The 27,646-nt window shown below is 44.0% G+C and overlaps 1 protein-coding gene across 1 annotated transcript in view; it reads right to left on the bottom strand.

Moving 5' to 3' along the window:
• antxr2a (ANTXR cell adhesion molecule 2a) overlaps nucleotides 1-26,928 on the bottom strand; it is a 307,229-nt gene extending 280,301 nt beyond the window's left edge. Inside the window, exons 1-4 of the mRNA XM_068038944.1 lie at nucleotides 26,364-26,928; nucleotides 25,956-26,027; nucleotides 25,654-25,725; nucleotides 5,630-5,711 (exon numbers count right to left, since the gene is read on the bottom strand). Of these exons, the coding sequence (XP_067895045.1) occupies nucleotides 5,630-5,711; nucleotides 25,654-25,725; nucleotides 25,956-26,027; nucleotides 26,364-26,527 (390 nt within the window). The 5' untranslated portion in view covers nucleotides 26,528-26,928. The remainder of the gene's footprint in view (nucleotides 1-5,629; nucleotides 5,712-25,653; nucleotides 25,726-25,955; nucleotides 26,028-26,363) is intronic.
• Nucleotides 26,929-27,646: the final 718 nt, after the last annotated feature.

Genomic DNA, 27,646 nt, shown 5'->3' with positions numbered 1-27,646 from the left:
AAGCACATTGCACTGCTGAACTACAAGAAAGCCCCCAGCGAGTTAACATCCATAGCACTTAAAACAGCCAGAAGCGCTGCACAAAGAACAGCCAGGCTCTGCGCAAATGACTACTGGCAACACCTATGCAGTCGTATACACCAGAAACATCAGAGGAATGTATGATGGCATCAAGAGAGCTTTTGGGCCAACCATCAAGAAGATCGCCCCTCTCAAGTCGAAATCAGGGGACACAATCACTGACCAACCCAAGCAAATGGACCACTGGGTGGAGCACGACCTAGAACTGTTGTCACTGAGACCGCCCTCAATGCAGCCCAGTCTCTGCCAGCCATGGATGAGCTGGACGAACAGCCAACAAAATCGGAACTCAGTGATGCCATTGATTCTCTAGCCAGTGGAAAAGCCCCTGGGAAGGACAGCATTACCCCTGAAATAATCAAGAGTGCCAGGCCTGCTATACTTTCAGCACTCAATGAACTGCTTTGCCTGTGCTGGGATGAGGGAGCAGTACCACAGGACATGCGCGAGGCCAATATCATCACCCTCTATAAGAACAAGGGTGACCGCGGTGATTGCATCAACTACCGTGGAATCTCCCTGCTCAGCATAGTGGGGAAAGTCTTCGCTCGAGTCATTTTAAACAGGCTCCAGAAGCTGGCTGAGCGTGTCTACCCTGAGGCACAGTGTGGCTTTCACAGAGAACCACCATTGACATGCTGTTCTCCCTTCGCCAGCTACAGGAGAAATGACGCAAACAACAGATGCCCCTCTACGTTGCTTTCATTGATCTCACCAAAAGCCTTTGACCTCGTCAGCAAATGTGGTCTCTTCAGACTACTAGCAAAGATCGGATGTCCATCAAAGCTACTAAGTATCATCACCTCATTCCATGACAATATGAAAGGCACAATTCAGCTCATCAGACCCCTTTCCTATCCTGAGTGGTGTGAAACAGGGCTGTGTTCTCGCACCTACACTGTTTGGGATCTTCTTCTCACTGCTGCTCTCACATGCGTTCACGTCTTCAGAAGAAGGAATTTTCCTCCACACAAGATCAGGTGGTAGGTTGTTCAACCTTGCCCATTAAGAGCGAAAACCAAAGCACGGAAAGTCCTCATCAGGGAACTCCTCTTTGCTAACAATGCTGCATTAACATCTCACACTGAAGAGTGTCTGCAGAGACTCATCAACAGGATTGCGGCTGCCTGCAATGAATTTGGCCTAACCATCAGCCTCAAGAAAACGAACATCATGGGACAGGACGTCAGAAATGCTCCATCCATCAATATCGGTGACCACGCTCTGGAAGTGGTTCAAGAGTTCACCTACCTAGGCTCAACTATCACCAGTAACCTGTCTCTCGATGCAGAAATCAACAAGTGCATGGGAAAGGCTTCCACTGCTATGTCCAGACTGGCCAAGAGAGTGTGGGAAAATGGAACACTGACACGGAACACAAAAGTCCGAGTGTACCAAGCCTGTGTCCTCAGTACCTTGCTCAACGGCAGCGAGGCCTGGACAACGTATGTCAGCCAAGAGCGACATCGCAATTCATTCCATCTTCGCTGCCTCCGGAGAATCCTTGGCATCAGGTGGCAGGACCGTATCTCCAATGCAGAGGTCCTCGAGGTGGCCAACATCCCCAGCATATACACCCTACTGAGCCAGCGGCACTTCAGATGGCTTGGCCATGTGAGCCGCATGGAAGATGGCAGGATCCCCAAGGACACATTGTACAGCGAACTCGTCACTGGTATCAGACCCACCGGCCGTCCACATCTCCGCTTTAAAGACGTCTGCAAACGTGACATGAAGTCCTGTGACACTGATCACAAGTCGTGGGAGTCTGTTGCCAGTGATCGCCAGAACTGGCGGACAGCCATAAAGGCGGGGCTAAAGTGTGGCGAGTTGAAGAGACTTAGCAGTTGGCAGGAAAAAAGACAGAAGCGCAAGGGGAGAGCCAACTGTGTAACAGCCCCGACAACCAATTTTATCTGCAGCACCTGTGGAAGAGTCTGTCACTCTAGAATTGGCCTTTATAGCCACTCCAGGCGCTGCTTCAGAAACCACTGACCACCTCCAGGAGCTTACCCATTGTCTCTCGAGACAATGAGGCCAAAGAAGAAGGAGAAGAATGTTATTCAGAAGAAAACCAAACAGACTCACTTTGAAATTCTGTGGAAATGCTCCTGGTCTCCCATGGCACCTTGTTGGGAAACTGGTGAGATCCTGGGAGAAATGGTGTAAGATAGGCATTTTCCTCCATTTATGCCATTTCTCTCGAGTTCCGCCGATCTCCAGCTAATGTTACAGCAGAAAACTGGGAGAAACTCCATAGATTTTCAGGGTCACTTTCTATTGCTTTATTCGAGTGGCCCTGGTTGTGAAAACAATACTTTTGTGCTTTATTTGCTTTAATTGATTAATATGAGCAAAATGAAGCAACAGACAGTCAGTTAATTTCTGGGCTCAGAGACAAATTGACTTACCAGTAAAACAGGAGTGGTAAGAAATAACTGTGAAAAAAAACTGATCAAGCAAATAATAGACAGAATAATAACATTTCTTAATTCAGAGAATTCTTGAAATATTTTAGTCTTTCATAATTGGCATCAAAATATTGCCTTAATGCTCCCTTCTGATTCCAATTCATCTACAACCTGACCCGTGAAACCTGTTTTAAGCATTATTTGAGCTATAATGCTACATTTGCTGAATGTATATGTGATGCATGCAGTGTTGAATATTCAGGCCAGGAATATGTCAACAGGCACCTGACAGCTCGGAATAAGTAACAGAAAGTTGGGTAGACCAACCATGATCAGGATGGGCCAGGGAAGAATTGATGTGCACAGGGTAGCAGCAGCCAGGGAGGTTAAGAACAGCTTTTGCAGGCATTGTTTACAATACATCAGCAGTATGAACTGTTGCCTCAGAGCCAAACCTGAGCTTCAGATCCCTGGCAGATATTAAGGAGTTAAGAAATAAACTAAATCGCCGTATTTCCAAAAGGTGATGGGCAATCCTAAGTAAGCTAAATTATTTTTGCAAGCTATTAATAATTACACTTTTCCTTTACCAGTGTTGCAAAATGGAATATATAAGCAGATACAAAAATGTTTTTAAAGAAGTATTTGGAGCAATTTGATTTCCCTTCTCCTGCTAACAACAATGCACATGAACTAATCACAATTAGTAAATTTTCATGTTAAGCAATCAGATGGATTAACATTGCAAATCAGCCATTCTGGTGAAATAAATTCAACTGAAGTTAGAAAAATTTGAATGCCAACCATCCAAGCAGGTGAAATTTACACAAATACACACATACAGGCCGGGGTTTTGTGTGGCCCCCTGAGGTGGGGTCGGAAGCTGGGGGGGGGCGTCACGGAGTATCACGACGGGTGGCGGGGCGGACTGCCCGTTACCAAATGATCTTCCTAGGGGACGGGATAGGCCGATGATGGCATACCCACCCAGAGGCCAACTAAGGCTTATTAAGTGGCTTATTAATGCCAATCAAGGGCCTCTTCCCGCCGCTGCTGGAATCTTATCAGCGGTGGCAGGGGCCTCTGCCGCACAGGGAGGATGCCCTGCAACATGAGGCACACTCCCTGCAGGCTTGTGGGGGGGTTCCTCCTTCGTGGGCAATTTGTAGCCACCGGAAACAACTTTACCCCCCTGGGACGCCCCTTCCCCTGGACTGCATGACCACTCCCCCCTCCCCATCCCCCTTAACGGGGCCTTCTAGACTGGCCTTGGCGACTCCACCTCACCTACGTCTGGTCTGGCATTTCGGCACTGGGCCTGGGTCTGAGGCCTTTGTCGTACCAACAGTGGCCACCGCTCCCAGTGACGCTGCTGGTATTGCTGAGCTGCTGACTCTCTGATTGGCCAGCAGCTCATGGAGGCTGGATCCCTATCTTTAAAGGGACGGGGAGTCCAGCTCCTGAAACCTTGATTTAAAAAGACGGAGGATCGCTAGGGAAGGGGGGGCGGGGGGGTGGAGGGCACAAAAAGGATGGGGCAGGGCTTCCCTCACTTTTTCAGCCTAGCACCAGGAGCTCCACCTCCAGTGCAAAATCCACAGTAGTTGCTAAGGTATTTGACGGACAGAGGTGCCACCTTTATAACATGACCAGCGCATTTCCTACGATCTTGCACACAATATCAGTTAAATCATACTTGATGTTATTAGGACGGGAGCATTAATGCTGTGTAGTACATGTTTTACTGCTACAATGGTGAAGTGAATTCACTGTAAGGACACAGAGTCTAACTACTCCTATAGGGTGAAGTCATTTCGAAAATAGTTGCAGATCTGAACCTGGGCCTCATTTGTCCTTTTTAAAAAAATATACATGAATGGGAACCTCAGTGAAAAGGTTGCATACATTCCAACTCTAGAATTTTCTGATCCTGGAGAATATCTCCATAAATTCCATAGGACTTTCTTTGCTGCTTTATACCCAAGACATAAAGGGCTGAATTTTAATAACTCTTCGGCGCCGGGGGACGTGGCGGGGGGGCCCGGAAAATTCTTCCAGGAGAGGCCTGTCTCGACCCCGGCGCTGAGAAGGCCCCATCGCATTTTACCGGCAGCGGCAACGCCTTGGTGCGGCCTCCCAATCACACAGCGGCGGAGCCATCATTTTCATAATTCAATGCATGTTAATGATCATACCTGGACTGGGCGACTCTCCCATGGTGATATTTCCGGCCAGTAGCCAGAAGTCCCGCGCCTTCGGATCCCCATTTGGGGAACTGAGGCAAGACACTGGTGGGGAGTGTAATTTTCAGGTCGGGTGGGGGGCAGTGGAGAAAACTGATTCCATTGGCTGAGGGAATGGTGGGAAGGGGTTGAAGGGCAAAGATCTTTAAGTTTGGGGATGAAAGATCAGGACCTGCAAAGCATTATTCTCGGGAGGAGGGAAAATGAAACCTTTCTATATCATTGGTGGGGTGGAAGAGGAGCCTCGCTTGTTTTTATATGGTGACTTTTCACATTTTCCCTTTAAAAATGCAAATTTCTTCTAAGGGCTTGAAGCCCTTTAAAAATGGCACCGGTCGCTCCACATCCTCTATTTAAATGAGCCCCTGCCCGAAATATCGCAGGAGCTCAGCAGCAGCCACTCCATGCGGGTGGACCACCAAATTCAAAGCATGCTGCCGCAATTTGCGGCGCGCTCATAAAATTCAGTCTAAAGTGTGACAAGAAAATTTCAGTCTGACATGAAATATGGTCGCCAAGAAATGCATGCCAGATGTCACATTATCATTACATTAATATAGATAGATGTATTGTATTATATATACAAAGTTACATTGATGTAGTTGTAAGTTTACAAGATAAAAATAATTGACAGAATTTTAGCACATTCTGGAACTCAACTAGAATTGTTTTCTTCTTCAAACTGATGAAGTGCATAGATTTTCATGCTCCCATTGAGTAACCATATTGACTGTGCATCTACTTTTCACAATGGTGGCATTTATTCTGTTCATTAAATACTATTATCTCATTTAATTTGTTTTGGTTAGACTATTTAGTGTACATGACATGCAACAAAGTAATATGTTTTCACAATTCCACAGTTCTACCAAGTAAATGAAAGTTACAACTTACCGCCTTTATACCTAGATGCATATAGGTATCACCCGCTGGATTTACATCTTTGAGGGCTAAAAGACCTTTATTGATCTGATTCCTACACCATCAAAAGAAAAACAATGCAAATGCAATGTCAATATCTGAATATTAGAGTCAATTTACTTCAGTTGTAGAAACAAAATTGCAAAGTCTCAGATAGTAAGACAATTACACTTATTTAGATAAAAACACAGGGCTTCTGCAGTGGGTTTCATTTCTGGAACTTAGATTCATATTCTGTCCAAATAGATTGGATGAAAGTGTCTTCTTTCAGTCAGCTATAACAGCCCTATTTGAAATTATTTATTTTCATAATTTCAAACAGCTCCTGTTGCCCATCTTAGCTCATATTACAAAATTATCAGTCATTCAACGCAAATGAGCAAATAATTTACAATTGCACTCAGAAGTCACAGGAATGCCAGGTGTGAGAAAAGTAAAATTCATGCTGGTGCAGGGCAATATTGAGGTTGGGGTTCAGGTGCATTTTTAAGAGTAGGGAGATCTTTAAGGTGCATCTGGCCTTGGTCTACATGGACTGGAATTGCCTAATGTTGAGCATGAGTGTGTTTCATCCCTTTGCAGTGACATCCTTTTCATTAACAAGAGTGCCGTACAAACATTAATCTCCCTTGCAAAATTTATACTTAAAAATTTCATTTCAAAAGAAATTTTTTAAACTGTTATACTGATCATACTTACATTTTAATTTTTTATGGCCTTTCATAAAAGAGAAGAGAAAAATTAATCCTAATCTTCATACATTTGTGGGTTTCCTGCTCCCCCAAAAACAGTCATTTGATTTTATGATACTTAAGATACTTGTGTTCTACAAGTCATAAAAATAAATACTAATTTAGTTAATTGTTCTGCTTTGCCAATTTCTGTAGTTAATTAATAAATTACATTGAGTGAATTATCTTGCTGCCACCACAAAATGCTGATGATGGACAAATATGCCACTAACCAAGATGGATACTGCATGGAGTCTTTATTTATATACACACACATAATCACACAAACACACAATATACAATGAATAACCCGAGATGAGTTTTATTTTCATTATTGCTCACATAGGCTGGTTTAGCTAATTTAAACTGTGGCCAAACAATTTGTTGTGTTTAGTAAGCAATTCTATTCACGCTGCATTTTAATATAGCCTTGAGATTTCATGTGCAACAAATAAAATCTAGCTCTGGACTCAAAGTAACTCAGTTACTGTGGATTGCTCACACAGGGCTCCAAAGCAGAATACTTCTTCAAAGCCTCAACCAATTTCCCAATTATGGTTCAGCAATGCTAAAAGACTCCTTATCAATTGATATGGTATAATCACCCCAACACCTTTTTTAGATTGGAAAACATTCTTAACACTAACCAATTAGTGATATTACAAAGCTTGAAGCCAACAGCCTGCCCCCACCTCCCCACAAGAAACCAACAAAACTATCCATAATGCTATTTTCAAGACTGTATGAATATCCATGTTTCTAGAAGAGGAAAATAGCACCCTTCACATGGACCCCTCTGTTTTTTACTCCAGCCTGCCTAATAGGGTAGCAGGGTCATTTGAGACCTCAGGGGATGGTCGTCCCTGCCCTTCTGCAAGCTGCCCAAGGCCCAGGGAAGGGTTCCATGCTCAGGGTTATGAGCCATGGCCATCAGCAGAACCAGTACATTTTCGGTGGTGATGGCGGAAGAGGTAGAACCTCAAGGGACAACGCTTGCTTACAGGTGGAGAATCCTTCAGCAAGAGGACTTGTGTTTCCTTTAAAGCACACATGAGCAAGGCAATGGGAAACCACTCATGTACTTTTTCCCTAGTCAAATTGTTCATTTCTAATGCCAGTTAAAAAATGGGAAGCTCTCAGGAGCAACTGAAGAGGAAAGCACAGGACCGTGAGGTGTTGAGAAATGAGCAGAGGACCTGCCCTTGTCAGATCACCACTACCACTACTACTACTACACCCCTGAGCATCAACAAGGCAACCGAATGCCAATCAACAGCCTCACGGTCCAAAAATTAACACATCTATTTCTAGCCTTATCCAGTGACTAAATGCTTATAGCATCCAAGTTTTTACTAACAGAAGCAAATTCCCATAGCATCCTACCGTCCTAGTTTTTCTCAAGGTATTTATGGATAGCATCCAACTTTCTAGCTGCTAAAAGTTATTAACCCATGGCCTATAATTTCCACATGATCTCTTGCAGCTGGGAAAAATCATTCTCTACCTTGCCCACCCCACGGAAGGAACCAAATACCTGAAATCAGACATAAACTATTAGTGATATCCAGTTTCCTAACAGTTATGCTGCATGATTTTCTAGTGGGATGTATCTGTAGCATTCAATTTGTAATCGTTTAAATTAATCATCACCCATGGCATGCAATGTTCACTAATGTCCTTTAGAGAAGGAAATCTGCTGTCCTTACCTGGTCTGACCTACATGTAACTCCAGACCCACAGCAATCTGGTTGACTCTTAACTTTCCAATGAAATGGCCTAACATGCCACACAGGTGTCAAGGGCAATTAGGGAAAGGATGGGCAATAAATGCTGGCCTAGCCAGCGATGCCTGCATCCCATGAACAAATAAAAAAAAATTCCTTAGCAGACAAATAGGTGCACGTGCATTATATTCGATTCCCCAGTCAGTTTAGAGAAATGTTCCTGTTCACAACTGGCTTTGGGCTATTGCCTAAAAAAATCAGTGCAGTGCTTTTTGATCGTCATCACGTAGGCTACCTCGGCAGATGACAGTGTTTTGATGGTTCTTTCCCAGGCACACAGAAAAAAAGAAAACCCCTCTTTTTGCAGCACTTTTGCCGACACCCATGACTGTCTTGCATCAGAATTTCAGCAGACTGAATTCTATTTGTTATGCTTTAATATAGGAAAGTGTAAATTACAATACATAAACTATGGTAAATTGGCAAATAATTTATATCTCTAAGATTAACAGCTCCAGAATTCTGTCTTTTTCTCAATTATCACTCAGGATATCTCAAATGCAAAAGTACTTCAACACAACTGTTTTTATTTTAAGCCATATTGTCAAAGTGAGGGTTGACAGCGCTGGGCAATCAAACACATTCCATCTCAGTTAGTATAAAACACTCTTATCCGTAGGGTATAGCTCCCTATACTCTGCCAAATAATGTCTCAGTCCAAATCTCAGAAAACCTGCCCTTCCTGTATCAGTATGATATTTTTCCTTTTCCCACACCAGCAATTCTGCAAACTTCACTGATGCTGTCAATTTACTGTCAGCTATTGCTGAATTACAGACTTTTTGTCTTTTTCCTATGGACTCATGCCCACTAATAACTTAATTGGGAATGGTTGTTTCCGAAAGGAATGCAATGCACTCCAGTGGGAGCAATGAGTACAGTTTTACTGGTAACAGCCCACTTCAAATTCTCAATCACTTAAATCAAATGATCCAAATTTTCAGTGCTTCTTAGAACCACTGTGACTGAAGGGCCAGTTTCCTAATGATGCTTCTGTCCACTGCTTTAATACACAGTGACACTCCAAAGCAGAGAAACACCTTTCAAAGAAATAGTGTGGGTAATTTTAACCTAAGCAAACAGTTGGAAACTGACGGGTTTGAATGCAGCATTGGTCTTGCACCCCGTCCGATTTTGCTCTCCATTGAAGTCAACGAGACTAATAACCCACCTAATTTTGGCGGTTCCCTGTCCAGCGAGTTAGGTTAAAATTACCCCTAACAATGTACTCTTCAATGGAAATTAGTATGGAAAGTTTCATGAACTACAATGTGTTGGGTCTAATCATTGGGCAAATGGCAGTGTGTTGTTGGCCAGGGGCTGCAAGAAATACAGAATCAGTTACAAACTGCTGGGATTGTTTGACCTGTAGTAACCTGGAGCACACTGGCCTGTGCTGGTAAAAACCAGTTTGAACTAATTACTTTATGAGACAAGACAAAGGATCGATCACAGGAAAAGGGCCTTATTTGGACACAGTGTGATACCGGGGTCTTTGGGCCTGGGCCAATTAGGAGAAGATGTGAATGAGGTGAGCGGGCTTAAACCAACCAGAAAGACACAGCTCAGATTTGGAGAGATAAGAAGGAGGATAAGAATGGAGCTTTTTGGGCAAAGAGCCAGCGAAGACTCCGGAGACCAACCATCGTGGAAGTGGAAGACTCTGCGTGAGCAACGCGGCGACGACGTAGGAGAGACAGAACGGAACACCTGGCCAGAGTTAACTCTCCCTTTTTCAGGTATTATCCTTAGTTTTCTGTGACTCGGTAAGGGAAATGTCAGAGGAACCTTTTGGGTGCTTATTAATTCTAGCTAGCTTTGTTATTAACTGTATAACTCAGTTGGAGTTGCATGCTTTTGTCTAAGTGTATAAGCCTTACTCTTGCATTGTACAACAACGTGAATAAAGTAAATTGATAGTTAAAGAAAGGACTGAGTTTCCTCCTCTTTGTACTAAGCCATTAACTGTAGCTGTGGATTAAGCGGGAGGGTGGCTCTTCTGTAACCCGATATCCCAAACACCCAGCCTGAGCCTGAATTAAAAGGACCTAGTCCCACGTGACGGCCAGGATCAAGTGGGTATAGGGAATAAAGGGGTCAAGGGGGAGTTGACTCCGCGCCACGGTTTACAGTGTGAAGTGGAAGGCAGAGGATCAAGGAACAGATAGGAGGAGAAAAGCAGGAAAACACTGAGTGATGGAAATGAATGGATGAATGTGACTTTGTCCTGTCGGCCCAAAGTTCCATGAAAATTGCTGCCTACAAGTGGATTTAGGCTATTCAACTAATTTCATGTACAAGATTACAGCCAGCTGAAAGCACTGATGGTCACATGGCGTCTTGGAAAAGGATCATGTACACAAATTGATTATCATGATTTCCCTGTGATACTTAAGATATTTAAAGTCATACTTTGTCAATCCAAATCAGAAAGATTTAAAAAGGTTATTGGATGGGTGACGAAATTAAAGAAAGCTGTAATGCACTTTTAAATCACAGAATTTTCTAGCACAGAATGAGGCCATTCAGCCCACAGTCCAGTGCAAATAAACTTAACAATGATATATTGAATATAGACTTCAAATTTAACCTTGATAGACTTGAACACTGGAAGTAGCTATTATACTGTTAGTAAGCAAAATTTAATTACTTTTGCACTTATAATTAAAATTCTATAAATTGATATCAACTCTCCAATTATTTCACTTGTGTTTGTGATGGTATTATTTGTGTTATAAAGTAACTTCAGTTAATACACTTGTGTCTCTCTAGTTCTAGCAACTATCTTTTAGATATTGTGCAGGATTCAGTAGTCATAAATGCTACACATTCACATTATAGGAAGGATTTGGAACCATTGAAGAGTGATTGGTGAAGAATTTACTAAAGTTATACCAGAAACTAAAGGCTTTGTTATGAAAAGAGGCTCAAAGATTGAGGATTTTTTCATTGGAACGGAGAAGGTTAAAGAAAATCCAATAGAGATATTGAAAATGGTGAAAGATTTAGAGTTGGTAAATAGTGAATAATTGTTTCCACTTGTGGACAAATCAATAACGAGGGCATTGACTCAGGATTATTATGAAAAGATTTTTTTTTACGCACACAGTTAATCATTAAAGCATGGAATTCTTCTCCAGGTGGTTGTTGAGGCAGAAACTAAGTTCATTTACAAGGAAATTGGATGAATACTTTAAAAAAAATTAAAAAGTAGTGAAAAGGGTAGGAAATGAGATAAGAGTAGATGGAGTAGAAATTGCTTTCAAGTACAAAATGGGCACCGTGCCTGGAACACACATGATCACTAAGATTGCTTCAAATAAAACAGGCAGGCTGTCATCAGCACTGCTCGCACTGTTCATAAGCAGCTTGTAGAATGGTGGACGGGGGCAGTCAATATTGTGCATTTTTATGCTATTTAGAGACGGTATGCACCTTTTAAAGAGGAGGCCCACTTAGGCTGCAAACAACTATCAAAGAACAAAGAACAGTACAGCACAGGAACAGGCCATTCGGCCCTCCAAGCCTGCGCCGATCTTGATGCCTGTCTAAACTAAAACCTTCTGCATTTCCAGGGTCCGTATCCCTCTATTCCCATCCTATTCATGTATTTGTCAAGATGCCTCTTAAACGTCGCTATCGTACCTGCTTCCACCACCTCCCCCGGCAGCAAGTTCCAGGCACTCACCACCCTCTGTGTAAAAAACTTGCCCCGCACATCCCCTCTAAACTTTGCCCCTCGCACCTTAAACCTATGTCCTCTAGTAACTGACTCTTCCACCCTGGGAAAAAGATTCTGACTATCCACTCTGTCCATGCCACTCATAACTTTGTAAACCTCTATCATGTCACCCCTCCACCTCCGTCGTTCCAGTGAAAACAATCCGAATTTATCCAACCTCTCCTGGTAGCTAATACCCTCCAGATCAGGCAACATCCTGGTAAACCTCTTCTGTACCCTCTCAAAAGCCTCTACATCCTTCTGGTAGTGTGGCGACCAGAATTGAATGCAATATTCCAAGTGTGGCCTAACTAAGGTTCTGTACAGCTGTAGCATGACTTGCCAATTTTTATACTCTATGCCCCGACCGATGAAGGCAAGCATGCCGTATGCCTTCTTGACTCGTTATCACTCATAATTGTGGTGAATGGGCACAACAGGAGAAGTTGAATGGGACTGGCATGGTTGAGTAGGTAGCTTAGAGGGACATCCACATGGAGATGCTCCTAGCACTAGTGTACAAGAATAATGGCAGGGGGCAGGATGGATCAGAAAGCAGATAGTCAGGGAGAGGTCTCACATCCTAGCCAGAAACTAGCTTTGGCTTCATGGGAGAGACTTCTGCTGTTCTCTCTCAGGATGACTGCTCACCTGTTCCCCACCAGTCTCTCAACCAGTATTCTTGCTAGTGCCTAACAACAGTTGGGCCAGACTGCAATGACCGAAGCCAAGGCTCAACAGTCTGCAGTAGGTCCTCAAAGGCCACAGCTCCTCAAGTGCGCCCACAAGAAGTTTCTGGGAAACAACCACTTAGGAGCTCTAGAATAAGTAACAGAGCATACAAGACACGATGAGGGTTTTAGATGGGTATCTGTTACATAACCATCTGTCAAATCAAGAACGGAGATTTTGGCAGTATTGAAGTAAAATGTTTTGTTTTTGTATAGCTGTTGGTCTTCATGATCCTACTGATATAACACGAACACTTATGAAGTTGTACAGTTTGAGGACATGAATATGGTGGGTGTGAGGATTGGATCAAATAGAAGGAGGGAGTGGTGGTGCAGTGGGGTGGGGAGGGATGGTTCAAGAGAATCTCTTCTCAACAATATGTGCCTTACAGCTTTGGCAGCTCACAGTACTGCTCGGCCGTGCTCTTCCTCTGCATCCTCCAGTTCCTCATCCCTTTCTTCATGCTCCTGTTCCACTTCTTCCACCTCAGGCAGCTTCACAGCAACTCAGCTTTGTACAGTAAGATTGTGGAGAATTCAGCAGTTAATTATGAATCTTCCGAGCAGCTCTGGTTTGCACAAAAAGGCTCATCGCAAGCTGTCCAGATAGCAAAACTATTATTAGGAGGACACCAATGCTTTACTCAATCAGAGCACTTGCTGCCAACTGGCACTCATTATATCAGTGCTCTGCCTCTGTGCCTGGGTTCCTGACTGGAGTTATGAGTCTGGTGGTGAGGGGATAACCTTTATTTCCCATAACAGCAAGCCTGTCTCCCGATGGTTTGGGTGCAACAGAGGGATACTGATCACTGGCGCAGTGTGAAAGCATCACAATCACTGCCAGTAAACCAGGCATAGACCTACAAAACCCACTGCATGTGGCCACAAACAAGCTGAACACTGAGCAAATGGAAGCCTTTTCTGTTGAAAAACAGCTGGTTTGTGATGATGCCCTGCAACTGCAGGAATCCAGCATTGTGGGAAAATCCCTGTGCTCCTTCTTCCTGCTTGTCTGCCTACATGGGGAAGGTAATGAAATGTTGATACCTCGCAAGCTACGCAGCAGTGACCTGCCAAATCATTGTGTGCACAGCAAAGTGACTGATGACACTAGGCACAGTTTGGAAGGAGCCAGAGGCATAAATTCTTACAGCCTCAACGACATTCACTGCCACAGGAAGTGCAATGCATACCGTGGATTAGGCTCCAATTCTCACTCCAACAGGTGGCATAGATAAGTGACTGTCTCCCAGTTGAAACACAGCCACTTTGCACATTGTTTCTCTGTGATGGCCAGGTATAACGATCTGTTTCTGAAGTCCCACATGCTGTAAGACTTCCTGCTGCCTTATCTCCTTCATCCTCTTCCTACTGCCTGCGTGGTTTTTGCTCCTTTCCTTGCTGCTACTCCTCCTCCTGAGTAGAGAGCATCATCGATAAACCCAGCAGCAATCTCATGTTCAGAACTGAGAACAAGCAAATCCTGTGGTACCGTTTTTACCCTCCATAAACTCATTGTGCAAAACGATCTCACAAAAAGTTGGTAAAAGAACAAAAACAGGTTCAAAAGATACTCAGAAGACAATAACTGACCAGAAACCTACCCTAATGGACATGAAAAGCAATTTAAATATCGCTGGTAATTAACAGCACAAGTACTTTTTAAAAGATGTGATCATTGTTAATGCAGTGTCAGTCAACTGCTATGGCCCAGAAACTAAACAATTTAAACGATGGAGTCTCATTACTTCAGGGGGTAAATTGTTATTAGAGATTTTAAAAATGACTAATTTTAAAAATTTTAATCGTTTTTCTTACTGTCTTCTTTTGTCTCTCTCAATCCAAACTTGATTTCTCTTTCTGTACCTGATTTGATTCTAATTCACCTCCTTCTCAGTCCTTCCAGTTTTTTTCTCAATCCTTAAATCTCATTAGTTAAAATGATACACTACTGCAGGTTTAACGTAACAATGTAAGTAAGTATGAGGTGATGCACTTTGGGAGAGACAATTTGGAGAGACAGTATATTCTAAATTGTACTATCTGAGGGGTTGAAAGAACAGAAGGAGCTGAGGTGCATTTTCACAAATCTTTGGAGGTGGCAGGGCAAGTTGAGAAAGCTGTTAAGAATGGCTTTGTAAATGGGGCATTGATACAAAAACAAGGAAGTCATGCTAACCCTTTACAAATCTCTGGTTAGGCATCAGCTGGAGTAGTGTACAGTTCTGGGCACCACACTTCAGGAAGGATGCCAAAGGCCTGCAGATGGTATGGGGATGTTTACTAAGATGATACCAGGGATGAGGGATTTCAGTTATTTGAAGAGATTGCCGAAGCCGAGATGGTTAAGGGGAGACCTAATAGAGGTATCAAAATTATGAGGGGTTTTGATAGAGCAAGTAGGGAGAAATTATTGCTTCTGGCAAGTGGGTCAGTAACCAGAGGTCACAGATCTAAAATAATTGGCAAAAGACTTAGACGGGAAATGATGAGAAATGTCTTCACACAGTGCAGTTAAGATCTAGAAAGCACTAACTGACAGGGTGGTGGAATCAGATTCCATATAAACTTTCAAAAGGCAATGAACATCCACTTGAGCGGGCCAATTGGCATGGTTAAAAAGAAAAAACTGGGTCTAAATTGGACATCTCTTTCAAAGAGCCAGCACAAGCATGATAGGCCAATGGCCTCCTTCTGTGCCACAAGATTCCATAAGTCTGTGGTTCTACTGTTGTCATACTGTTCACTGAGGTCCCATATGCCCTGTCCCTGTCATTATCAGCTCGTGCATGACCTGTTCCGGCCCATTTTAATTAAATGATGTTTACATTTGTTGCAGGCAACTCCTAGGGATGCCTATCAAGTGCTCAAACCAATATGGAGTCACACAGACTTCCGGCACAGAAGATTGCACTGCAAAATTCAACTACCTGGCGTTATTCTGGACCCCGGAAATGTGCGAAATGCAATAGCAATTTCTACCCCAATAGCTTTCATTGAAGAACTAGTCCTAGAGCAGGTAAAATAGGCCAATACTCTGTAAATGTAATGACTGTACCATAGATTTTATGATTATTACTCATAGCCTGATCGCTATTTATCTCATATATCCCACAGTTCGCTCAGTAACACTCAAGTTACTGGAGTTTTAAGAACCAATTGCTTGAAAATGCCATTTCCAAAACTTTCTCACTGCTGGAAATTTAATTTGAAATTTATATATATGCTTTCTTTAAAATAAAAGTGTTTGCAAATCTATAATTCATAAATACTATTCTGGGGACGGTGAAGCTTCTTTAAATAACGCCTTTCAACATTGAACGACTATTTAGCAGCATATTGGTGAACATAAAAAAGGTGCATTATTGAAGACTGTGAAGCCCATTTTCACAAGGGTACATGCTGTTACTGTACACCACATCGATTTTGTAATCACTATATATGTGCTAAAAATTTGATAACAGTTGGTAAATTAACTATATTATTCTCTTGGCCAATGGAAGAAAAGCCAGTTTAATCAAACTGATTCTGTTCCTGCACTGCACAATCTCAAATGGCACGATTATTAGGATGTAAAAGAAAATCTGTCATAACCAAAAGGACACAATTGCCTTGGGTTAATGATTATGAAGTGAATATGCAAATTTTATGCATGTTAAAGTGTTACTGATGAAGTTTTGATTTCCTAATTTTTATTCTCAACCTGAACAAATTATAAACAATATCAAACTATAGGTTTGCCATGTGGTCTTCCTGTCCTTCGACGATACCGATGCCGGATTTATTGGTGAGCGCCTGAAAGATGAAGGAGCGAGGATGCTGCTCCCGAGCCGGCGGGAAACTCAGTTGTCTGTCCAGAGTGTCCAGCGTGAAGGGCGGCGCAGCCATGCCGGGCTCCAGGGAGGAGGCCGCAATGAGTGAGTGAGGATCTCAAGTGGACAATTGTAGGAGCTGATGAAATGTTTTATTACCTGCACCCCCTTCCCCCACCCGCTCTCCCCCCTGCTCCCCCCTCCCAGCTCACCCCCGTCGCACCCCCTTGTACCCCCTTCCCAGCTCCCCCCTCGCACCATCTTCCCCTCTCACCCCCTTCCCCTGCAACCCCCTTCCCACCGCACTCCCTCCACCCCTTCCCACAACACCCCATTTTCCCCCCCACCCCCCAACACCCACTTCCCCCCACCTCCTCCCACCGGCATCCACCTACCCCTGAGTAGGGGCCCTAACAACCCCACTGCCTTGTGGGCGTCTCGGGAGAGACCAAGGCTAAGGGAGTAAACGCTAACAGAAAATCCGGAACGGAACCCCGAAGGCGGTCATGTGTCACCTTTGGCATGTTTCCGGCAGTTCCTGCAGCCATACCAGGGCTACATATCGTGCTCTGCACTCCTTTGGACCCCACCAGGAAGGCCGAGAGGGGGGTTTTGACGCTTGGGCAACTTGCAACCTCCATACATCCGCCCAGGCATGCGCCATGGAGAGGTCACTCCATAGTCGCCGCACAGCGACCAAAACAACACGGAAGGCAGCAGTTACGGGTTATAAGTCCAGCTCAATTGGCATAGAGATTGGGCACCACGGGTTGCCTTTGTCGGTGGGAGAGATCATCGCATCTCACTGGACAGCTACTGCCCGCCTCAAACTGGGCAGCCCCCGGTCAGTAAGGTTCTGTCCTACCACAGTCCACCTGCTTCAATGGGTGCTTGGAGCTCAGTGGACTGCAACACTGCATCAAACAGCACGACAAAAAAAGGAAAGATGGTACCAGCCCTTCGTTTTGCAAGCTGGAACGTCAGAACTATGTGTTCTGGACTGTCGGAAGACCTCACACAAATCAACGATTCTCGGAAGCCCGCCATCATTAATAACGAGCTCAGTAGACTCAATGTGGATATTGCAGCACTTCAGGAGACACGCCTCCCTGCGAGCGGATCTCTAAAAGAGCAAGACTACACCTTCTTCTGGGAGGGTAGGGATCCTGAAGAACCAAGACATCAAGGAGTGGGCTTCGCCATCAGAAACGCTTTGCTCAGCATGATAGAGCCACCCTCAAATGGCTCAGAACGCATACTGTCCATCCGACTGCTCACCACCTCTGGTCCAGAACACCTACTCAGCATCTGTGCTCCAACACTCTGGTCCCCACCTGAAGCTAAAGACCAGTTCTACGAGGAACTCCATAATATCATTAGTAGCATCCCCAAGACCGAACACCTGTTCCTGCTGGGGGACTTTAATGCCAGGGTTGGGGCCGACCATGACTCATGGCCCTCCTGCCTTGGGCACTATGACATTGGAAGGATGAATGAGAATGGACAGAGACTGCTTGAGTTGTGTACCTATCACAACCTCTGCATCACCAACTCATTCTTTCACACTAAACCCTGTCACCAGGTTTCTTGGAGGCACCCAAGATCACGTCGTTGGCACCAGCCGGACCTCAATGTCACAAGGCAAGCCTCTTTAAACAGTGTTCAAATCACATGCAGCTTCCACAGTGCGGACTGCAACACCGACCACTCCCTGGTGTGCAGTAAGATTAGACTCAAACCAAAGAAGCTGCATCACTCCAAGAAGAAGGGCCCCCCGCGCATCAACACTAACAGAGTTTCTTATCCAAAGGTGTTACATAAATTTCTAAATTCACTTGAAAAAGCCCTTGAAAACACTCCTACAGGGGATGCAGAGACCAAGTGGGCCCACATCAAAGACGCCATCTATGACTCAGCAATGACCATCTATGGCAAACGTGAAGTGGAATGCAGACTGGTTTCACTCTCACTTTGAAGAGCTGGAACCTGTCATAGCCGCTAAGCGCATTGCACTGCTGAACTACAAGAAAGCCCCCAGCGAGTTAACATCCATAGCACTTAAAGCAGCCAGAAGCGCTGCACAAAGAATAGCCACGTAAATGACTACTGGCAACACCTAAGCAGTCATATTCAGCTGGCCTCTGACACTGGAAACATTAGAGGAACGTATGATGGCATTAAGAGAGCTTTTGGGCCAACCATCAAGAAGATCGCCCCCTTCAAATCTCAATCAGGGGACACAATCACTGACCAACACAAGCAAATGGACCGCTGGGTGGAGCACTACCTAGAACTGTACTCCAGGGAAAATGTTGTCACCGAGACCACCCTCAATGCAGCCCAGTCTCTGCCAGTCATGGATGAGCTGGACATACAGCCAACAAAATCGGAACTCAGTGATGCCATTGATTCTCTAGCCAGTGGAAAAGCCCCTGGGAAGGACGGCATTACCCTTGAAATAATCAAGAGTGCCAAGCCTGCTATACTTTCAGCACTGTACGAACTGCTCTGCCTGTGCTGGGACGAGGGAGCAGTACCACAGGACATGCGCGATGCCAATATCATCACCCTCTATAAGAACAAGGGTGACCGTGGTGACTGCAACAACGACCGTGGAATCTGCCTGCTTAGCAGAGTGGGGAAAGTCTTCGCTCGAGTCGCTTTAAACAGGCTCCAGAAGCTGGCTGAGCGTATCTACCCTGAGGCACAGTGTGGCTTTCGAGCAAAGAGATCCACCATTGACATGCTGTTCTCCCTTGGCCAGCTACAGGAGAAATGCCGTGAACAACAGATGCCCCTCTACGTTGCTTTCATTGATCTCACCAAAGCCTTTGACCTCGTCAGCAGATGTGGTCTCTTCAGACTACTAGAAAAGATTGGATGTCCACCAAAGCTACTAAGTATCATCACCTCATTCCATGACAATATGAAAGGCACAATTCAGCACAGCGGCCCCTCATCAGACCCCTTTCCTATCCTGAGTGGTGTGAAACAGGGCTGTGTTCTCGCACCTACACTGTTTGGGATCTCCTTCTCCCTGCTGCTCTCACATGCGTTCAAGTCTTCAGAAGAAGAAATTTTCCTCCACACAAGATCAGGTGGCAGGTTGTTCAACCTTGCCCGTCTAAGAGCAAAGACCAAAGTACGGAAAGTCCTCATCAGGGAACTCCTCTTTGCTGACGATGCTGCATTAACATCTCACACTGAAGAGTGTCTGCAGAGACTCATCAACAGGATTGTGGCTGCCTGCAATGAATTTGGCCTAACCATCAGCCTCAAGAAAATGAACATCATGGGACAGGGCATCAGAAATTCTCCATCCACCAATATCGGCGACCACGCTCTGGAAGTGGTTCAAGAGTTCACCTACCTAGGCTCAACTATCACCAGTAACCTGTCTCTCGATGCAGAAATCAACAAGCGCATGGGAAAGGCTTCCACTGCTATGTCCAGACTGGCCAAGACAGTGTGGGAAAATGGTGCAATGACACGGAACACAAAAGTTCGAGTGTATCAAGCCTGTGTCCTCAGTACCTTGCTCTGTGGTTGCGAGGCCTGGACAATGTATGTCAGCCAGGAGCGACGTCTCAATTCATTCCATCTTTGCTGCCTCCGGAGAATCCTTGGCATCAGCTGGCAGGACCGTATCTCCAATGCAGAAGTCCTCGAGGCGGCCAACATCCCCAGCATATACACCCTACTGAGCCAGCAGCGATTGAGATGGCATGGCCTTGTGAGCCGCATGGAAGATGGCAGGAGACCCAAGGACACATTGTACAGCGAACCCGTCACTGGTATCAGACCCACCAGCCGTCCATGTCTCCGCTTTAAAGACATCTGCAAACGCGACATGAAGTCCTGTGACATTGATCACAAGTCGTGGGACTCAGTTGACAGCGATCGCCAGAGCTGGCAGGCAGCCATAAAGGCAGGGCTAAAGTGTGGCGAGTCGAAGAGACTTAGCAGTTGGCAGGAAAAAAGACAGAAGCACAAGGGGAGAGCCAACTGTGTAACAGCCCCGACAACCAATTTTATCTGTAGCACCTGTGGAAGAGTCTGTCACTCTAGAATTGGCCTTTATAGCCACCCCAGGTGCTGCTTCACAAACCACTGACCACCTCCAGGCGCTTACCCATTGTCTCTCGAGATAAGGAGGCCAAAGAAGAAGAAGAAGAATAAGAAGGTTTATTTAGCATTGTCACTGGGCTGTGGGGTCTCAATCTTTGCTGCCTACAATGTGAGTTTAACAAATGTCGTTTCTTTTTTCCAGTATTGTCTGCGTGTCATATCTCAACATAATCAGAACTGATATGCTATGCAGGATTTCGCCTGCTGCAAATAGAACAGTTTTTTTCTTTTCCATTGCACTGTAACTACAAAGTGACACTTAAAAAAATTACTTTTAATTTCCAGCAGTTCTAAACTTTGTGGTACCATATTGCTTATGACCCTGAACTGTGCACACGCACACATAAACACATATTACTTAATATAAAAATCACATTTCACAAAGGGTGTCATATATACTGTTGAATTTCCAACAATACTAAATAGCAAAAAGATATATCTGCACTGTTATTGGTGTTTCTCTGTTAACGTTTGTTAGTCTTTCATATATTTTAATCTGCTGATTAGAGGTAATATAGGAGGAAACATTTTGACTTAATCCTCACCCCCCCCCCCCCCCCCCCAGTGCAACATTACAATGTAAAGGTCTTATCCAGTGACATAGCACAGAGGAAATTAGTCAGAATTTGCTGCTAAAATGACTGCAAGTTTAATGTGCATGGCATTATTAATGTGTAAAAGCCCAGCAATGTTTGGCGATGAAGAGATGTGGCACAAGTTGCAAAAGGCTACAAATTGCAGGACGACTGGCGCCACTCCATCATTAGCTTCACAAAAACGTCATCTCTTCCTTAACCTGCCTGTGAGTTTCATGAAGTAAAAGTACCCTTTTAACAATGTGATAGTCATTAATTACTGCCAATCAATAGCTTTGGCCCAGAAAGTGAACGTTTAAAACTATGGAGTCACATTCCTTCAGGTAGTGACTTGTCAGATATTTCAAAAATGTCAAATTTTAAATGTCTTTTTTTTTCTTATTTTTCAACAACTCTTATTTATATAGTGTCTTTAACATAATAAAATGCCACAAGATGCTTCACAGGAGCATTATAAAGAAAAATTTGGCACTGAAGCATGCAAGGAGCTTTTCGGGCAGATGGCCAAAACCTTGGTTTTAAGTGGCATCTTAAAAGAGGAAAGAGAGATAGAAAAGAGGAGAGGTTCAGAGAAGGAATTTCAGAGCTTAAGGTTAAAGTTGCAAACAGTCTGGTTCATCCTCAGACAGTTGCCAAGGAGAGGGATGGAGTTGGTGTCTCGGGAACAGAATTTGTGGTGAAGACTAAAACAATGGCTTCCGTTTTCCCAATATTTCATTGCAGGAAATTTTTGCTCATTCAGTACCAGATGTTGGACATACAGTCTGACAACATAGAGACAGTGGAGAGATCAAGAGAGGCAGTGGTGAGACAGAGCTATGTGTCATCAGCGTACCTGTGAAAACTGATCCTGTAGGATTTTTTTTAATGTCAGCAAGTGGCAGCATGTAGATGAGAAATAGGAGGGGGGCCAAGGAAAGATCCTTGGTGTAGGAGTGGAAAGCCATTGCAGATGATTCTCTGCTTATGATTGGATAGATAAGAATGAAACCAGGCAAGTGCAGTCCCACAACAAAAACAAGAAATGCTGGAATCACTCAGCAGGTCTGGCAGCATCTGTGGAAAGAGTTATGCCTGTCTTTTTGTGGGATATGTCGAGCATTCTTTGTTCCAGTCCTACTCAGGCCCCCTCCCCCAACTCTTTTTCCGGTACAGAAGAAGAAGTGCAGTCCCACCCTGGTGGACAGCTTTTGAAGGAGGATGGTGTGATCAACCATGTCCAAGGCTGCAGACAAGTCGAGAAGCACAAGGAGGGATAGTTGTCACACTGCATGTCATGGGACTTTGATAAGGACCATTTCAGTACTATGGCAAGGGCGGAAACCTGATTGCAGGGATTCAAACATGGAGTTCAGGGAAAGATGGGCACAAATTTGAGACGCGACAGCGCATTCAAGGACTTTAGTGAGGAAAGAAAGGTTGGAGATAGGGCCACAGTATGCAAGGCTGGTAATTGTTGTAGTTTTCTTACTTTTCCTTTCTATTTTTTTCTCTCTCTTAATCCAATTTTTTTTTCTCTCCACTTCTCTTTCTGCACCTAACTTGATTCTATTTCACCATATTCCCTTCACTGTTCCTGTTTCTTTCTTTATCCTTAAATCTCATTAGATAAGAAGATTGACTGTTGGTCCTGTCATTCACCAAAATCTCAGATCCCCCCATTGACCTCGCATTATAAGCTCACACTTACAGTAATTTGAATCCCCAGTACAACTCCCTGGAGAACACCACTTGTCACATTCTGTCAATCTGAGAACAAACACTTTATGACGAGTCTCTGTCTCTTACCAGCCAACCCATGATACAAGGTTACATTCAATTCTATGTACTCTCATCTTTTGCTCATAATCTCCTGTGTAGAACCTCATCAAATGCCTTCTGGAAGTCCATACAAACAACATCTATGGACAAGCCTCAAAACATTTAACTAGATTAGACAGAAATGACCTACCCTCGGCAAATCCATTCTAGTTCTCTTTGATCAACTGATACCTGTCATGTAATAGACCAAAGACTAAACTTGGTAGCAAGGCGTATCTGGAAGGTGTCATTGAAGGATTGCGGTACAAGCCAGTAAACCTGCTTTCTTTAAAGAAATAAAAAATCCAATTATATCACCTACCTTCCTCCACCCAAACCATAACCTTTATGAATTGCATTTTAGTAGATTACTTCACATAACTTACAATGTACTGAAGAATCTTCTAGAAAATACCTTCAATAGTATTTTTGAATCATAGGTGCACATCACAACACAATAGCTTGCATTTATATAGAGCTTTTAATGGAGGAAAATGTCCCAGCCCACTTCACAGAAGGGTAATCAGACAAATATTGGCACCATGTCAAAGAAGGGGTGAGTAAAAGCTTAGTTCAAGAGATAGGTAAAAGAATGGTCTTAATGGAGGAGCATAAGTTAGAAAGGAAGAGAGGTTTTTGGAAGCAATTCCAGAGACTAGGGCCTACAGGGCTGAAGGCACAGCTGCCAATGGCTGGGAGAAGAGAGTGGCAGATGCACAAGAGGCCAGTGCTAGAGGAACGCAGATTTCCCAGAGGATGGCAGGGCTGGAGGAGCTGACAAGGATAGGTCAGGGTGAGGCCATGAGATTTTAACACAAGGATCAGAGTTTTGAATTGGAGGCATTAGGGAACCAGGAGCAAATGTTTGTCAGTGAGCACAGGTGGATTATACCTGATGTGAATTGGGATATAGGCAGCAAATCTTTGCATGAGCTGCAGTTTATGGTGGCTGGAAGACAGAAGTCTGGCCAAGAGAGCATTGGAATAGTTGAGTCTGAACGTCATACTGACATGGATGAGGGTTTCAACAGCAGATGAGCTGAGGCAAGGACAGATTTGGGTGATGTGAGAGATAGAGGCAGGTGTTCATGGTGATAAGAGAGGATATGGGGTCAGAAGTTCAGCTTGGGATTTAACATGCGCAGAGCTTTCAAAGCATCAGATTAAACTTGGTGCAACGAGCAGGGAGGGAGATGGAATTGGAGGCAAGGGTACAGAGTTTTTGATAGGGCCTAGGGCGATTATTTCAGTTTTCATGTTTAACTGGAGGAAATTGCTACTAATCTAAGATTGAATATTGGACAAGCAGACCAACAGCATAAATGCAGTGGATGATTGAGCGAACTGGTGGAGAGGTAAAGCTGAGTGTTGTCAAGTGAAATCTAACACCATATTCTAGAAATTCAATAATGCTGCACCAGTTTTAAAGGCATAAAACAAGACACCAATGCACCCAATATTGAAGACAGGCGGGTGGGCGGGTAGGCAGGCGGGTGGGCGGGGTGGGGGGAGCATGCCATGCTCACTCTCAGCCAGAGGTGTATCATCTGTCTTATTAGTACAGGCACAAAAATGATGTTAGGCCCATTATGTTCATGTCTAACACCCTTATGATGCCTCCGTTATCAAAACAGTTTGCCCAGAACACCAGTTATTAGGGCCTTTTCAACGCTGCAGCATGGGAAAAAGCTCAAGTGCAGAGACATGGAGTGTGGGACACAATGGACACGGATTGGGAAGCAGCAACATGTTCAGGAATATTGGAGAGGAAAGGGAGGTTGGAAGGTGGGGTGGTTCTTTGCAAGGACGAGGGATTATAGAGTCATAAATTCATTATGGCACAGAAGGAGACCATTGAGCCCATCGAGTCCATGCTGGCTCTCCGCGGAGCAATCCAGTCAATCCCATTCCCCCGCTCGATCCCCGTAGCCCTGCAAGTTTATTTCCATCAAGTGCCCATCCAAAATCCTTTTGAAATCATTGATCTTTCTCTGTGTCCACCACCCTCGTGGGTAGTGAGTTCCAGGTCATTACCACTCACTGTGTAAAAAAGTTCTTCCTCACTGTATCTCTTGCCCAAAACCTTCAATCGGTTTCACCTAGTCCTTATACCACCAGTTAAGGTGAACAATTTTTCCTTGTCTACCTTACCTAAACCTATTATAATCTTGTATACCTCTACTAAATCTCCCCTGCTCCAAGGAGAACAACCCCATCTTTTCCAACCTAACCTTGTAACTAAATCCTCCATCCCTGAAACCATTCTGGTAAATCTCCTCTGCACTCTCGCAAGGACCCTCGCATCCTTCCTAAAGTGTGGTGACCAGAACTGGATGCAATACTTCAGTTGGGGCCTTACCAGAGCTTTGTAAAGGTTCAGCATAACTTTCTTGCTTTTGTATTCTATGCCTCTATTTATGAAGCCCAAGATCCCATATGTTTTACTAACCACTCTCTCAGTATGTCCTGCCACCTTCAAAGATCGATGCACGTGCACCCCAGGTCCCTCTGTTCCTGCACACTCTTTAAAACTGTGCCATTAGTATATATTGCCTCTCCCTATCACTTCTACCAAAATGCATCATCTCACACTTCTCTGCATTAAAGATTGGATAGTTTGAAAGGATCTTAATGACAGCCGTTTTGTATTTACTTTTACCATTAAAACAAATAAAAATAATGTGCACAGACCTGTCACCAGTTATTGGCATCGTCACATCAACACGGGATGAAAACACAATGAAAGACAATCTCATCTGGGGACTGCAAGATTGAAAAAAAAAGCACAGCATTAAAACATCATCTCACATCCCCAGCTGTACAACTGAAATTGTCTTCCGCACAGACACTTGCTTTCCTCCAAACCAGTGATGAAAGATTACTCAGTTAGCATTACCCCTTACGTCCCCCAGGCGGTGGTGAAACGAGTCAAAAATACTTTACTCTGCACCAACAGCAGCAAAGTTCACGAAACATATTGCTCAATAGATTACCTGACGAATCGCTTGACGAGGGCTTCCACAAAACCATAGATTTCACCCCAGTTGTTGGAAACACTCCCCGATCTGTAAAATAATAGATTTTATGTTCGATCAAAGAAGGTCAAGCAAATAAAAACTTGTTGAGCTCATCTCCCACCCTACATTCTTCAACTGTGTTACCTAATAACTAGAAAACTGCAGCTATAACCAAAAGTTTATTTAAAAGCGCAGTCAACGTTTTCCTGTCTTGATGAATATCATAGTTTCACATAACTTCCCCTTTTCCTCCATTAGTTACATTTGATCCATCATTGTTCACAATTCTTTTCAACGCTAGTTACATTTTAAGTTCAAAGTTACTTTGACAGCAACATATTAAAAAAAGTCTCGACCCATCACCAAGACTGCTTTGATTCTTACCTGTCAAGTACAAGATAAAGATCAAACGCTCCATGACATGATTTCTCTTCACTTTGCACAACTCCCGGTCCGTTCAAGATCAGAAACACTGATACAAAGACGCTGAAACTCTGGAGCCCGGAGCAGATGCTGTTGCAAACAGCAACAGTCCGCCACAGTTTCATTATCGTTCAATTAAACACGCTGTATAGCCTCAGAGTACAGTGCCGGCAACAAAGAATAGAAAGCTTCTGTAAACACTAAAATAGTCACCATTGGGTTCGTAAGAAAAAAATACGACCCCTTACAAGGCAAATGGAAAAAAACAAGACGAGTTCCGTCAAGTGCACGTTTCAACAGTGCAAGAGGTCGCTTGTTCAGTTCACGCTAACTCCCCAAAGGAAGACGGCGTTTCGGCAGGGACAGAATTGCACAAACATCACTCTTACACCCAGCCTGTATTATTGATGCCTATAAAACATAAGGCAGCGGATCAAACGGAACTTGCACTAAGTTAATACTGCTTGGTGGGGGTGGGGAAAACTGCAAAGGAAGGGTGTGTACGAAATGCGAGTCATTGATGCTGGTGCATTTCATGAGCAAAGAAGAGGATATTGCTGCACACTGATAGATAGAGGGCTGTTTGGAAAGAGTAGCATGATCTCACTTCCTGTGTTCAGGACAATATTAACAATGATTTCAATAATCACATTTGTTCTGTGTGGTAAACTTTCCGTGTTGTTGAATTCGTAGGGAAGTTATGGCAAAACAAAACTGGTAAGGCGTGAAAGATTGAATTTCTAAATGAAGATTTATCAATCTTAATTTTTAACTTTACACTTAGGTCAGGCTCTTTATTCCCGAAACTCGTAGAATGAACTTAGATGACCAACTTTGTCATACTGATTGTACATTTCCAAATTAGAAGATTTGGGGAGGCGGTGGCGTACTGGTATTGTCACTGCATTAGTAATGCAGAGATTCTCGGGGGACATGGGTTCGAATCCCACAACAGCAGAAAGTAGAATTTGATATCAATTTAATAAATCTGGAATTTAAAGCCCATCTACTGATGACCATGAAACCATTGCCGATTGTTGTAAAAAAAAACATCTGGTTCACTAATGTTTAGGGAAGGAAATCTGCTGTCCTTACATGTGACTCCAGATCAACAGCAATGTGGTTGACTCTTACATGCCCTCGAAATGGCCTAGCAAGCCACTCAGTTCAAGGGCAATTAGGGATGGCAATAAATGCTGGCCTGGTCTGCGACACCCACATCCCATGAAAGAATTTTTTAAAAT

The sequence above is a fragment of the Heterodontus francisci genome, chromosome 1 (assembly GCF_036365525.1).
Source record: "Heterodontus francisci isolate sHetFra1 chromosome 1, sHetFra1.hap1, whole genome shotgun sequence".
Taxonomy (NCBI): domain Eukaryota; kingdom Metazoa; phylum Chordata; class Chondrichthyes; order Heterodontiformes; family Heterodontidae; genus Heterodontus; species Heterodontus francisci.
The sequence above is the reverse complement of the archived record's forward strand: the minus strand, read 5'-3'. Positions and strand labels throughout refer to the sequence as shown.